The following is a 14053-nucleotide window of genomic DNA, read 5'->3' as shown; positions in this document are numbered from 1 at the left end:
TGATAAAAGTACGAAGTTCAGAATTCGATTAATATAATACGTAAATATTGTAGGTATATAATCAGATCAAATGGTTCGATCGAGGATTTATGTTGCAAAATTTTTTTGTGCTAGTATTTTGGAAATGGTCAGAAAATTTTGGTTGGGTAAAGCTGGCTAAGGTTAGAATAATTTTGAAGATGAGGGTTTATGTATTATAATCTGGGCAGGGTTGTCGATTTATGTTCAATTTCGTACGTCATTATACGTAGAAAATCGTTTCTTCGTAGTTTTTTTTCTTTTATAAAAAACATTTACATAGATATTTTATTGGAAAAAATTTACAAACGTCATTTATCCATAACAAAGATGTAATATACGTGTAAGTATATTATTATATTTATTAATTTATATCTATGTATATCGTATGTATATTTTATTTACATGAAACAAGTACTAGACGTTATAAATATATTTGAAATTAGTGTATAAACCGATGTATTTGTTTTTGGTAATAGGTGGATTATAAATTTGTTATATACACACGTAAGTGCCGTTTGTCGTCACATTCACAATTATTCTATAAACGTACCTGAACCTAAGGGTATTTTATAATCAGGGGAGAATTTATGTTGCACGTATTATAGATATTCACGTTTCCTAGATCAATACATCGCAGGAATAATTCATCTCGTTAGATGGGCTAATTAAGAATATATAGACGTTGAGCAACCTGAAAACAACAACGGTTCATGATTACAAACTGACGATAATTGGTAATATATAATAAACGATGATAAAGTAGCATGTGATAAGTCGACATTTTAAGGCGTTTCGACGTATCGCATTGACACTTCGTTTCACGCGTCGTTAAATCACGATGCAATTCGTTATATCTGTCAGGGTGGTTCTTATAATTGGGGCATGTCGGAATTTCTTCACGCTCACTCCTAAAAACTAATCATGTTGTTTAGAAAAATAACATCATGCTAAATCCAAAAAATATTCCGACAACTCCACACTGAGAGAAATTTTTAGTTCCGTTTAACGCTCAGTCCTTAACTATTTTCATTTTTTTACCACGATCGAAAAATATAGTTCTAGGTACAAAAATAAATTTAGCTTTGTAGCTGTTACCGGAAAGTCCAGTATTCGTTGCTATTAATGATTTAATGAAAATTTAATGATTGTGCAGCAATAAATCGTTTATAATACACAGTTTAAAGTGATAAACAGTTTTCTTAAAAACAAAATTCAAATTCATCAATTTTTCTATGTATAAGTTCGACTGCTTGGCGGGGCGTGTTAAAGTTATCGGAAATTTTTTTGTTCTTAGCCTGATTTTTTTCTATACAACACGATTACTTTCTGGGGGTGAGCGCGAATAAATTCCGACATGACCCAAATAAGAACCACCCTAATATCTATAAAGAATAAAACGGAATTTCGTAATTGGTCAACCGTAATAACGAAGTGAGAATTGAATAGTGGGTATAAAATTACTCGGAAAAAATGTTCCGAAAATTTATGCAGGCACATCATAAATTTTCATAAAAGTTTGAAATTATTATAGATTCTGCAGTGTATAAAGTATATATTCTTGAAGAAAAGAGAGATAGATAGATAGATAGAGTCACATAGGGGCATATAGAAAGCTCGTGCAAACAAATTACATGCATAGGCATAGAACACAATAAAACTAACAACAAATTAACATACATTAAAATTAGGGTTCAAAAATAATGAAAAATAATGAAATATAATGACTAGAGAAGGAGATAAAAATAGATAAAACAGAGTACAGAATTAAAGACAGAATAATAAATAAGATGGAGAAATAATGAGTTGAAAAAATAAACAAATAAATAAATAAGTAAAATGGTTAAAACATGAGCAAAAATATACGAGAATAGATAAAAATAACGTAACATTAATCAGAACAGAAAAATTGATAAATCAATTGGTCAGATGTAAAAATAAAAATATAAACCGGCACATTCGCGACCGACAGAACAGAGTAAATAACACAAAGTAAGGACATACCGCAAGTATTTGAGCAATAAGCTCAGAAAACATTTAGCAAAATAAATTAAAAAATGTAGATGAGTAACTAAATACACGAGTGACAGAAAAGTAATAAAATAAATGAATAAGTAGATAAGTAAAATAAATAAATAACTAAAAGAAATAAATAAGCTGGCCAGGGTGAATATTTTACCTCGTGCGGTAGTAAAAAAGAGGACTGCTTTACATTAGAGGTACGTTACTGAGATAAATTAAAAAAAAAAAAAAAACTCAAGAAAGTAAAATAACATAGAATAAAATGAAATGATAATGAAAAAGAAGGAGTGACCGAAAGAGAGAGATGGAGGGAAAGTTAACTTAATTTTTAACTTTTAGTCAAATAACTTGAGTTTTGAATTTGATTCACTATGAAACAAGCCGCTCTTCCCGATCAGCAGAATATAATAAAATTTCAGCGGTCCAACTTTGTTTTAGTACAAAAATGTTGGTAAGCAGAAATTTGTTTGAAATTTTCCACGTCTTGAATTCTCGCCGAAGGCGAGACTGAAAACCTTTTTAATTCCCCCGCGATCGTTAAACCTCTGCTAAATTGCAAATTAATGCGTTTGCAAAGCTACAAGCTCAATTTCGTCCTGATATTTAGCTGAACTTTCAAGTAGGCAATTGTCTCGCTTGAACTAGTCGAAGCAAATACGGCACATATATATATATATATATATACATACACATATATATACGCGAAATCTATTTACCTAGTATAGTACATGGCAGTTATATTATATACATGCTCACCTATATAGAAGTACGAATGTCGTTGCTGAAGGTGTGAATTTATTCGAAGGCTTGTCATCGATTCCATGTAAATTTCTGTGCCGTTAGAAAATGTTGGTCTAAAACAGAATAAGAATAAAAAAAAACAGATAAGTGTGCTAAGTGGATACATGTTTTTGGTTCGTGTGAATTTTAATAGATTTTTATCTTATACTGTACAGTAATATGTTTAAAAAAAAAAAATTGGAACAGTTTTTACTTTAATTTCAGTATGTTTAGTCAATTTTTCTGAACGATTGTAAAAATAAACGTCCAAAAAACGGTTTTCTTTCGAATCTCCATAAATCGATTCCCGATCCTTTACCCGTTCAGACGAATTTCACCCACGAACGATTTGAAAGTATAAATAGTTCCTTTTCCCTTTATATGTATATTACAAGAATGAAATTTCGCATTTTTAGCACGGTAAGGCAAAAGCTTGTGGGAAAAATTTGAGAAAACGATGGACGGTTGTTCAATGTATTCCTGAACAGTAAAGCAATGAGCAAAACTTCGTTCACTTTCATTACATATGACCGGTCTCATCGATACATAATACATGTATATAGGCACCTACATATTTACGCGGTATATTTTCAACTGGCATATTTCAACGGTCGCGAAGAGGCGGAGTTTATTTGCGATTGTAAAAAGCTCATAAATTTTCTTTATAATTGAGGAAGAATTTCAATTGAGGATCGTGTCGAAAACTTGGCGACTGAATTAATACCGGAGAAAGGTGTAAAAAGAGAAGAGTGTAGAAAAAAACTAAATGAAAACCGAAAATATGCAAGAAAAAAATCATCGTACACGTCGTATCGAAATACCTAGTTACCCAATCCGTTCGCTTTAAAATGAAAATATTAACTCAAAATGCATTTATTTTAGTAGAGAGACACTTTTTTTTTAAGAATGTGTGTCAAAAATTGAATTCCGTGTCTCAAAAATTTGCGTTTTTCTCACAGTGCGATAGTAATTTTACAAAATAAATAGCGACAATCGATTTGTGAGAAAATTTCACCCCTGTTTCATATACTTGGCAATTATTTATCATGGACTAAATTTCGAGTAAATCGTAAAAAACGAAAATCAAGATTGTACGCTATAGTGTACAAAAAAAAAAAAAAAATTAATGGATTTTCTCAATCACTAGTAATCATTACCTGCAGAGAAAAAATCTGCCAAAGGTCCCTCGCGTGATTCCGACAGTACAGAGCGAAACTTGCACCCAGCTGAAGTCGACTTTATAGGTATAATTATAATAACACGTATGTACAATGTATGCGTAACAAATTGTATACCGTACGTATACATTATGTATATAATATAATACATATAACGAAGAATTTCCGAAAATATATAGAAAATTCATAATAGAGTTAACTTTCGCCGGTCTATGTAATCATACACCTTGAGGAAATGGGGGATTAGGTCGGGATCGTTCGAACACCGTCACTCGTCATCTTCACAGCTTCGCCTTGCTGCTGCTGTTGCTGTTGCTGTTGCTGTTGCCTCGTTGACGAGGATAACAGCGGCGCCGTGTCCACGACCGCCGGGGTTTTGCCTAATTCGACGACAACCGCGGGGTTCCAAGTCGATACTGCGTCTTTTGTCCCGATCTCTGAAACATATGCAGGTCCCAAAATTTTCCCTAATTTTACCTTATTTTCGCGGCAATTAGCGCCTTGAGTTTCGATTAACCCTTTTGTACTCATTTTTTGTATATTTAGAGAATTCTTCGACATATTTCTTTGCGGTTTTTCCCTATTACTGATAGTATACTGATAGGTTTTCAATGATAGATAATAATTATTGCGATGTAACGTAACTTGTTATTGTTAGATATGAATTCGTTGAAAAAAATCGTGGAAATCGAAGGAATAATTCATTTCTCTCTACACATACACATGTTTTACATAAATTACAAGTTTTTCGAGTCGCTGATTACGGATCTGAAATTGGATTTTGAAAATTCAAGACGGCCGATCCAATACATCGGACGAAAATTTCAAATTCAATCGATTTCGGTGAAAAAACTCTGTCCAGAAGTTTTCGGGTTCGCTGATTACGAATCTGATGTCAGCTTTTAATAATTCAGTATAGCGAATCCAATCAGAAACCCCTGCGTAGAGTTTGTTGACCGTATTCGATCAAATTTGAAACTTTTGTCCACCATGTCTGATCCGCCATCCAGAATTTTTAAATAAGATTTCAGACTCGTAATCAGCTACCCCAAAAACCACAGAATATTATCTTGTTATAAAAGTTGACTAGATCAATAATCTGTGACTCTATAAGGGTCAAGGAAGGGTGGATAGCTGGAGATCGATACTTTTTATTAATTTTATCACATGATAGTCGTAAGTGTTGAGTATTTATCAAAATCTCATATCCTTGTGCTCCTAGATGTAAGATCTCTTTGAAAAATACTAAAATAGAAAAAACTGGAAAAATATTAAAAAGCTCTGATCTGCATCGATGTTTTTTTTTATAATGGGTTGGAAATTTTTTGAACTTCTAGTCGATTTAATTGATTTCACTTCACGACAGTACGTTGTTATGTTCAGAAGAGTACAGATTTTCTTTTTTATTTCAACAGTCAATTCAATATTGTCATTTGTTGATCATATTCCGTAATATCAGTTTGGTGTTGTGGAATCAAATATTTAACAGTGTCAACAAGGTGAAAAAAATGTTACAGTAAATTTGTGAAGAAGAGCCTTCAGCTTAAAATGAACCATCGTAGAGCGGAGACTAGATTTACTAGATCTACTAGATTTTTGACCATATGAAGCGGGTCGAAATGAAACACAGATATCTGACTTCGTGAGTTCGTTTTTTATAACGGCAGTATTTTACATTTTTGTATTTTTACACAGATTTACATAGTACTTGAATACGATACTTTATTAAATAATCAAATACGTACGAATATCTTGTGATCAAATTAATAAATAGTATAGATTTTTGACAAACCAATCTCTCATTAACACGTGATTTTCTATCGCACGTGCGGATAATTATTGTGCAAATGTGTTCTTGCCCAAACGTTCCTATATTTTCATACAACCCCATTTAATCTCGACCAGCTATGTAGCAAAACTCGTTACGTAACTTGTCAGAGTTTCCCCGCGATATTCAATTAACATTTCAATCGCAGTTTCCTCAATTTTTGAGATCAGAATAAATCCATAGAAATGTATGCCCGGTGAATTGATTAGGAGAAATTCTTTTTTCGACTCTGATTATGAGTAAAAAGAAAGAAACGAAGATGAATTACTTTTGACATCAGCGACAAATTTACAGCACTTCTTTTTATCATATTTGCCATTCAGACGGTTATATTTTAACGTAGAATTGATTCTCACTGCAGCTCCGTAGTCGCAGACATGTATGATTTAGAAGTTACAGCCAAAAAAGTGGGTGAAATGAAAATCGTATAAATTTGCCTTCTCTGAACGGAAAGGCCGAGGCAGTTTGTCACAGTGCGATATTTTTGCCGTGATTTCACAATTTCTAATGTCGGTATATTCGCGAAAATGTAAACTGTGCCAAATTTTTCTTCCCCGTCAATAAAACTAGACGTCAAAAACAAAGTAAAAAAAAAAAATATTGAAATTCTCTGATTTTTACTACACTTGCACCGACATTGAGGAAGATATTCAATTTTTTGCCTCGAAAGAAACGTTACAAGCTTGTAAAAATAGACATTTCCAATTATCATTTATTTTGATGGAATATAAACATAATCACGTAATCGGTTCAATTTCTCTAACAAATATCTTACAAATTTGTAAGTTGAGCTAAATTCCAAAAAACAAATGGCTGCTTGTTCAATTTTATCTGAAAATGAATATTCCACGGAGAAGAAAAAAAAAAAATATTGCTTGGGAAATTGCTCCTCTTATCGAAAGAAAACATCTTAGAACGTGACGCCGTAGATTACTTATCGCGTTGTCTGCGGAGGTATTGGGGTTGTAGAAAAATTGGTTTTAAAAAACGAACGTAGAAAGAATCCAGCCAGTAAAAACGAAACTCCACCCCTTCGAATCGTTGCAGAACGAAGAGTTGAAAATGTCCTGTTGTCTTATATCGATTAAAGTAACGATTTCTAGTCGACAAACATTATGCCGCGCATGCGCCAAATAATTCAATCTCATTGGTCGGCGAAATCTTCCCGCAGCTATATTCGTTTCTGGGATGCAAGCGGGCCAACCGACACGAATGTGTACGTTTCAATTTTCAAAGAGCATGATTCTTCGAAGAATCAACTTTCCAACCCAATAACAAATGCTTTCCAAACCTTTCCGAGTCACTATCTCAAGTATTTGAGATTATAACCTCGAAAATTCGTATCAATTACATCGCCGTCAGAAACAGTTTGACAGCTGAAAACTCGGGATGGCCAGCCTGCACGAACAGCCGATAAAACTCGCGCATGCGCGATTTACTTTCAAGTTTCAAGAGATTGTCCCGGTAGAAATACCGCGTTCGATTTGTTTTAGGGGTTGTTACAGCCTCGAAACTTGGGGAAAATCGCACACGCAAACCGACCTGACTTCTCTCCTTGGCTAGCCGTCGGCGTATCTGGAAATTGAACGTGTTTCCGCCCCGGTTTGCAAGCCACAGGACTCTTCTCGTTCGCCAGAATCGCCGGAACCGCTGTAGGACTCTGTGTAGGGGTGGCAGTGGCTCTGGTCTCGTTGTTCGTCGGCGCCCTTCGCGAGCTAAGGCAGGAAGTCGCCGTCGTCGTTGGTTGAACCGCGTATCTCACGGCTGGTACCTTCCGGAATTGGGCAGAATTACCCGTATGAGATATCACCGCGAACTCTTGGAATACCATATAAAAGGGCCATTCAAGTATTAGCTATCGCTAAAACAGGGGGAGCCATTCGGAGTAACGTTATCAAATGTTACGCTATAGTATTAAGCGTTTCAGGCAAACGTTAGCTCACGTAGAAAATTTTAAGTGCGTGCTGAAAGCCAACACACCGCCTCCTTGAGAATGATAAAAAATATTCTAAAAAGAAGGTGCTAATAACAATGCACGAATTGCTCAATAATAATATCCTGGCGAATACACTGTTTATTGTATGCAGTTAAAAAGAAAGACAATACATAATGTATTCAATACTAAATGAATAATGAATTCACGTTTCACTGAACATGATAACACGGACTAATAATTAGTAGTAATTGATATTTAATAAAGTAGGAATGAGTTGATCAGGATGTGACTATAAGTCGAATTTCTGCCATTCCCAGGTAATGAATCGATTTGCTAATCAGCGTTTGAAATAGCGTTAAAAACATTAGTGCGCAAAACAAGCAAACGTTACCAATCGTTATCACTACGGGTGGGGTGCAAAAGTTTGCAAAAAATGCCTTAGCTAATACTTGAATGGTTGCTGATCTTCATTACTCCAACATTCGTGCAGTCGTCGTTATTTTCATCGTCAGTTTGTTCTCCCCTTCGATGCTTATGATGCCATGTATATCGGACTGTTTTGGATTAGGTCGATGTACAGAGTGAATTCCTAACGACTGCATGATTCGTCGTCTGCTAAAGGTTAACGCGCACGCGCTACAATCCGAGAACGATAGTTTTTGTTCTCGGATTGAAGCTCGTGCGCATTAAATTTAGCAGACTTCGGATCATGCAGTCCTTAGGAATTTACTCTGTATATGTTTTTGCACGCAATTTGAATGGGAATGATTCGCATGGAAAGCAGACACCTTGACTTGAGTGAAAGATCTTGTGACACTTTAAGATAATTTCATTCCCGGGGTGAAAACTAACCTTCATATCTGATCGTTGAAACAAGAAACAGAAAGAATAAAACACCTCCCTAATTCAAAACAGTCTGACTTATATTACAGAAGCTCGCCTCGATTGATTACTCAAATAAATTGTACAAATACGCCTTGTTGACGCAATTACCGCGCATCTCGAAGCTCCTCTTACCTTCCGTCGTACGTGACAGGCACAATAAATTTTCATTAAACCATACAACATGCCGCCTAATTAATTTTAATGAGTTGTTGAATCAATATTTGCATCGGTTTTAACGGGGTGTTTCATAATTTCCATCCCGACAGCTGACAGAGAGTGAGAGCTAGAGAGACTTACGCACAACCATCCTAATTCTGTCGCTACTGTCATCCGCGTTGTCGCACATGTTCGGTGAATGTTCGCGAGGGACACAATTGGATAACTCGAATATTGATAACCCTCTTGTCAGTGAATGAAATTGATGGCAGAACTTCACCTGCATGCACCGCGCGTAATTCCATTGTTGTGTAGGCGGGCTACGTGACTTTACCCCCCCCCCGATGATTTAGAGCTCTAAAAGTCCGCGATTCGTGTCAGCGGTCAAGCCCTAATCGAAGATCCTGATAACTATATGCGCCCCTCGACGTATGGACGTGTCCTTTTATGGGCTCGCATAGTCCACACCCATGATAAGCCATGTCCACAATGCACGTGCCGACCGACAAGCGTTATCGCAATTGAACTACTTCCGGGCAACGTAAATCATGTTGGGCACGAAATGGTATCGAGTGCCGCCCAATTATTTTTTTTTCTAACTCTGATAGTATTCTCATTGACAGTCCTTATCAATATGATTCCCAATTGGTCTTGCTAGCTACTGTTATACTCACCCTGTATTCACAATCGTCGGCGGCTGTTCCTCGGCCGGCAACGTATTCCTGATACTGGGAAATAACGCAGAGCAACGAGTATACCTGTAGCGAGAAAATGAGAAAGAAACACTGATGTGGTCAAGCGTCGAACCGATTTAATCATACGTTGTATTTAAATGATCAGATGAGGCTCAGAAGCGGGTGCGGGTCAATATTCCAATTGGTCAAAGTTCAGTCAGACGGTTACGTCCAATGGTCAAAAGTCCAAGTAGTCAAAGCTCCAAATAGTCGAAATCCCAAATGGTCAAGGCCTCGAATCGATCAGAGCTTCGAATGGTCAAACTTTAGAGAGACCACTGCATCGAATGGTCAAAATTCAGAGAGACCATTGCATCAAATGGTCAGAACCGCAACTGGTCAAGGCGTCGAATCAATCAGAGTTTCGAATGATGAAAATTCAATGAGACCGTTACATCAAATGGTCAAAACCACCACTGATGAAACCCACGAATTAATCAGAGTTTAAAATGGTCAAAGTTCAGAGAGACCATTGCATGGAATTATCAATACCCCGAATGATCAAAACTTCGAACTTTACCAGCCTTCACAAATGCCGCTAATCGATTATTGGATATATTTTGAAGCGTTTACCGCATATAATGTAAGATTGTTAACTTCCAAGTTTTGGCTGTTTGGAAATTTTACCGTTGAGAATTTTAAGCATTCGGAATTTCGATAATCTATTGTAATGGTCTGTCTAAGCTTTGACGTTTTGGAACTTTGATCCAGACTATTATAAACATATCAATGAAACTTCCGTCATTCACAAATCAAAGGCCAAAAAAATTAACCATTACAAGTGAACGCAAATCATCCTATATAACAAGTAAGACAGTGAGATTGTATCAAAAAAATAAAAGAAAAATAAAAATCGTCAACATTTATGCGAACCATTAGACTGACTATGTTTCGGTAATCTGGGATCGATTGAGACACTCCTTGTGGTCTCGTCGTGATCGTTATATGTATAGCTCTCTTTCCCCACGTTTTCACGACTTAGTTACTAGTACGGTTTATTTTTGTGACTTTTTTTACTCACGTTGAGACAGACTACGAAAAAGTCGAGGGTGAACAGCATTGCGGTGATGGGGTTGAAGGGTACCTGGAAAAGAGAGAAAGCGGTTGCGTCAGTGAAATGGCGTTTAAACCGCAGAATTAATCGTGCCGGGAAGGGAAAGCCTGCAGAAGCGTTTCGGTCGCTTCAAAGTAGCGGAAAAAAAAATGTACAAAAAACACACGCGTATATGTATACCTGTGTAACAAAAGCAACAAAAAGTCGCGGAAAATTTCCTCCCCTTGTTAATGACGCAGGCACGCCGTTCCCGGTATTTCAACGAAGGACTAAATTCACGTCAAACCGTGGTTACGTATCCGCAGCCCTTTCACGTTTCCCACTCTCAATCATTTCAACTGAATTACTTTTTCTTTCTGGATACATTTTTTTTTTTTTTCAGATTTTTATCAAATTATTATCCCGCGTGCTTTGAGTTAATGAAAATCTTTATACACGTAGTAGAGTATCAATTCCTTTAAAAGGCATAAATTTTTTTCAGGCTATTTATAGACTGGATTTAGTTTTTTTCAAATTCATTTTTGAAAATAATTTTTTGAAAACTTTTACAAAGATAAAATGAAAAATCAATTTATCTCTTTTTTTCAACCCTGAATATTCATTTAGTGTGAATTAGAAACGTATAACTTGTATTGTTTACCTGAAAGTTCTGATCATCGACCAATGAGATTTACAAACTACAGGTATATAGGGGATTCCGTGCCAACTCCATCAGGTTTTGACTTCACTATTTCCAGTTTGATTGAAACTTTTTTGGATAATGATAGGATCGTCAAGCTCTGTATTTATTCTTTTATTCTTTCGCTCCTCGTGCGATGGTTTTTGATTTATGAATACTCGAACATTTTTAGACTTCCACTTTTTCACAGTTATTATTAAATGCGTAGAGTAAAAAAAAATTCTATTCTCTTTTCGATTACTTCGAGGTCACTTTGACGATGGAACCGTTTGAGTGTTTATAAAATTTTGTTATAATTCGCATGGCTTAAAAATAGTCCAATTTAAAAGTTAATCTCTTCTCGTCATACGTAATTGAGCATTCGATCAAACAAGCAAAATAATTATATAAATATACAGTATTTACCTTGCGATAAGTAATAAGGTGAGAATAAAAACTAGCTTTGAACCTACGAACGGCGAGCAAAAGGTCTAAAGTGCCTCCATTTTATCCTGTTATTATACCCAACCGAAGGTACGCAGGGGGTGGTTAACGATCATAGAAACCCGCGTCCGTGAGAAATGCCGGGCGAATTACAAGCAGCAATTATTAATCGTTACAAAGGATAGGTGACGTACATTTATGTAGGCGGAGAGAGCTTGCCAATTAACATTTTCATTGACGGTTGTATACGTATACCTGTTTATTATACATTTCGTACGCGCAGATCTAACAAGGTATTAATAATTGATGAGTGATTTTTTGTCGATGCGTGGGGTCGGCGGTTCTTGCAAATCCCTGTCTTACACGCGTTCCAATTCAGACGTAGAATGAAAAGTGTCTGATAATGAACGCTGATAGAGTTTATAGCACCTTACGAGCACGCGACAGACGTGAGTAATTGTATTAATTACCGCGGGAAACAAACTTTACAACCGAACTCATTAATTTCCAACGTTCGTACATCGTTCCGAACGTGTTATAAACCTGTTCGGGTGCGGTTTTCTCTCTATCGCAACGCATTGTGGGCTCAGTAAAAATTTGTCTCTCACGTACCTTACGTTCGATAAAATAAATTTGCAAAGATCTTAAGAAGATGTTGATTACGATGAAGGTAGAGTGATGGATACATGGATAGAAGAGAGATAGAGAGAGAGAGAGAGAGAATAAAGGAAAACAAAATAAAATAAGAGAGAGATGAAAGATCATCTCATTTGTTTCTACCGCTTACTTTTTCTTCTTCTTGAACACTAATTTCGCGTGATTAACGCGCGAGAATATTCTCGCCGGAATTGGCGAGTCGCCCTTTGTCTTGACCTTCAGGCTGAATAATACATAACGGTAATTAGCAAACCCCGTATCGGGTTTTCGAAAGCAGACCTTTCTGCTTACAACAAGAAGAAAAAACGTTTATAGCGAAGAACTCCCCCCGTCATCCTTTCTTGCAGGATTGAAGCGGTGAGTTTCGATGAGGCTGAAGTTAGCAACGAAACATAGAGGGGAAAAATTACTATTTTCCAAGGTTACGGTGTCTTTGAAGTAGTCAAGTTTTCAAAATCTGAACACACTTCGCCTTGTTACTATTATTATTATTATTATTATTATTATTCAGCGAATATCAGACATTCCCGTAACTGTGAAATTAACGATTTTCCCAAACGTCAATCATTTCAATAACGATACTAACTTTTGTCTCACTACACTGAGAAAATATTCATTTGTTACAGTAACTAGAAAAATTCAGTAAAACATGTATCGTTAAAAAAACTGTTTGAATATTGTTGGAATTAGAAAGAACGAGGTACGCGTAACCATTTTGCGCTATTGTCGATCCTTTTTTGGTAATTGCAACGCAAAAACAGTTTCTGAGGCTTACTCCACTTTTTTAGTTAAATAAGGCTTTAACGTAAATTTATTGTTGCACAAGCTTTAAACTTTCGCAGCTTACACGAAAATATAGTAACAGTGATCGTATTGGGAAATAATAGTAACGGATACTAGAATTTCCGGTAATAGCTAGAAAACTAATTTTCATTTTGTACTTGGAACTTTATTTTTCGATCGTGGTAAAAAAATGAAAATAGTTAAGGACTGAGCGGTAACCGGAAATAAAAATTTCTCTCGGTGTAGTTTCACGATCCCGCGGCTTCTCTCGCTTCCAATTTCGAACCGCAAGCTAAGCGAGTGACAAGTACTGGCAGCATTCAACCCTCAGACTGCAAGCTGGTAAGATATGGTAAGCCCCTCTGCATGGGGTGCGTTGCCTTTGAGCGGTGAGTGTTCTGGTATAAAGGGATACCACCTTGATTGATTGCTTGTGTTATATATTGCTCAGATTCGACTTCAAAGTGAATTTTCTCGGGGTATGTATACCTATATACGCTTCTGGATTAAAATCACATCGATCACTCTGAATCCTTTGTCGTTCCTATCATGTGCAGAATTAAGTGGAATACCTCTCTTTCACTTCGGATGTAAGTTTGACATTGTACTCGGTACTTGCTCACGGTTACGTCATTGAGCAATGGCTTCACTCTCATTCTATAATTAATTATAGAATAAACAGATTTTTTTCACCACTCAAACCTAGAAATAAGCGATTTTGGCCGCCTGCTGAAAATAAAAAAATGACACTATTTCTCAATGAATTGCGTGCGCGTTTGGAAATAGCAAGCCATTGCTCCACTAGTGGGGAAAAAACTGTTTCTTCATTTTTCTTTCAACAATGAAATAGGCTGCATGTACCCAGATACGACTTTGTACCGTCACGTCCAATATTATTGTTTGAGAAAATATAAAATGTT

At 36.1% G+C, this 14053-nt stretch overlaps 1 protein-coding gene across 3 annotated transcripts in view; it reads right to left on the bottom strand.

Annotated features, from left to right (window-relative positions):
* Nucleotides 1–346: 346 nt before the first annotated feature.
* LOC124297461 (uncharacterized) overlaps nucleotides 347–14053 on the bottom strand; it is a 50334-nt gene continuing 36627 nt past the window's right edge. For 2 of the 3 annotated variants that reach the window (XM_046748534.1, XM_046748535.1), the window contains 6 exons: nucleotides 10559–10621; nucleotides 9478–9561; nucleotides 7369–7597; nucleotides 3978–4435; nucleotides 2797–2894; nucleotides 347–712 (listed from right to left, as the gene is read on the bottom strand). In XM_046748534.1, coding sequence (XP_046604490.1) covers nucleotides 4242–4435; nucleotides 7369–7597; nucleotides 9478–9561; nucleotides 10559–10621 — 570 coding nt within the window. In that variant the 3' untranslated portion in view covers nucleotides 347–712; nucleotides 2797–2894; nucleotides 3978–4241. The remainder of the gene's footprint in view (nucleotides 713–2796; nucleotides 2895–3977; nucleotides 4436–7368; nucleotides 7598–9477; nucleotides 9562–10558; nucleotides 10622–14053) is intronic. The other variant, XM_046748536.1, reaches the window with a different exon arrangement.

This window comes from Neodiprion virginianus, chromosome 2, assembly GCF_021901495.1.
Source record: "Neodiprion virginianus isolate iyNeoVirg1 chromosome 2, iyNeoVirg1.1, whole genome shotgun sequence".
Lineage (NCBI taxonomy): Eukaryota > Metazoa > Arthropoda > Insecta > Hymenoptera > Diprionidae > Neodiprion > Neodiprion virginianus.
This window is presented reverse-complemented; position numbering and strand designations above follow the sequence as displayed.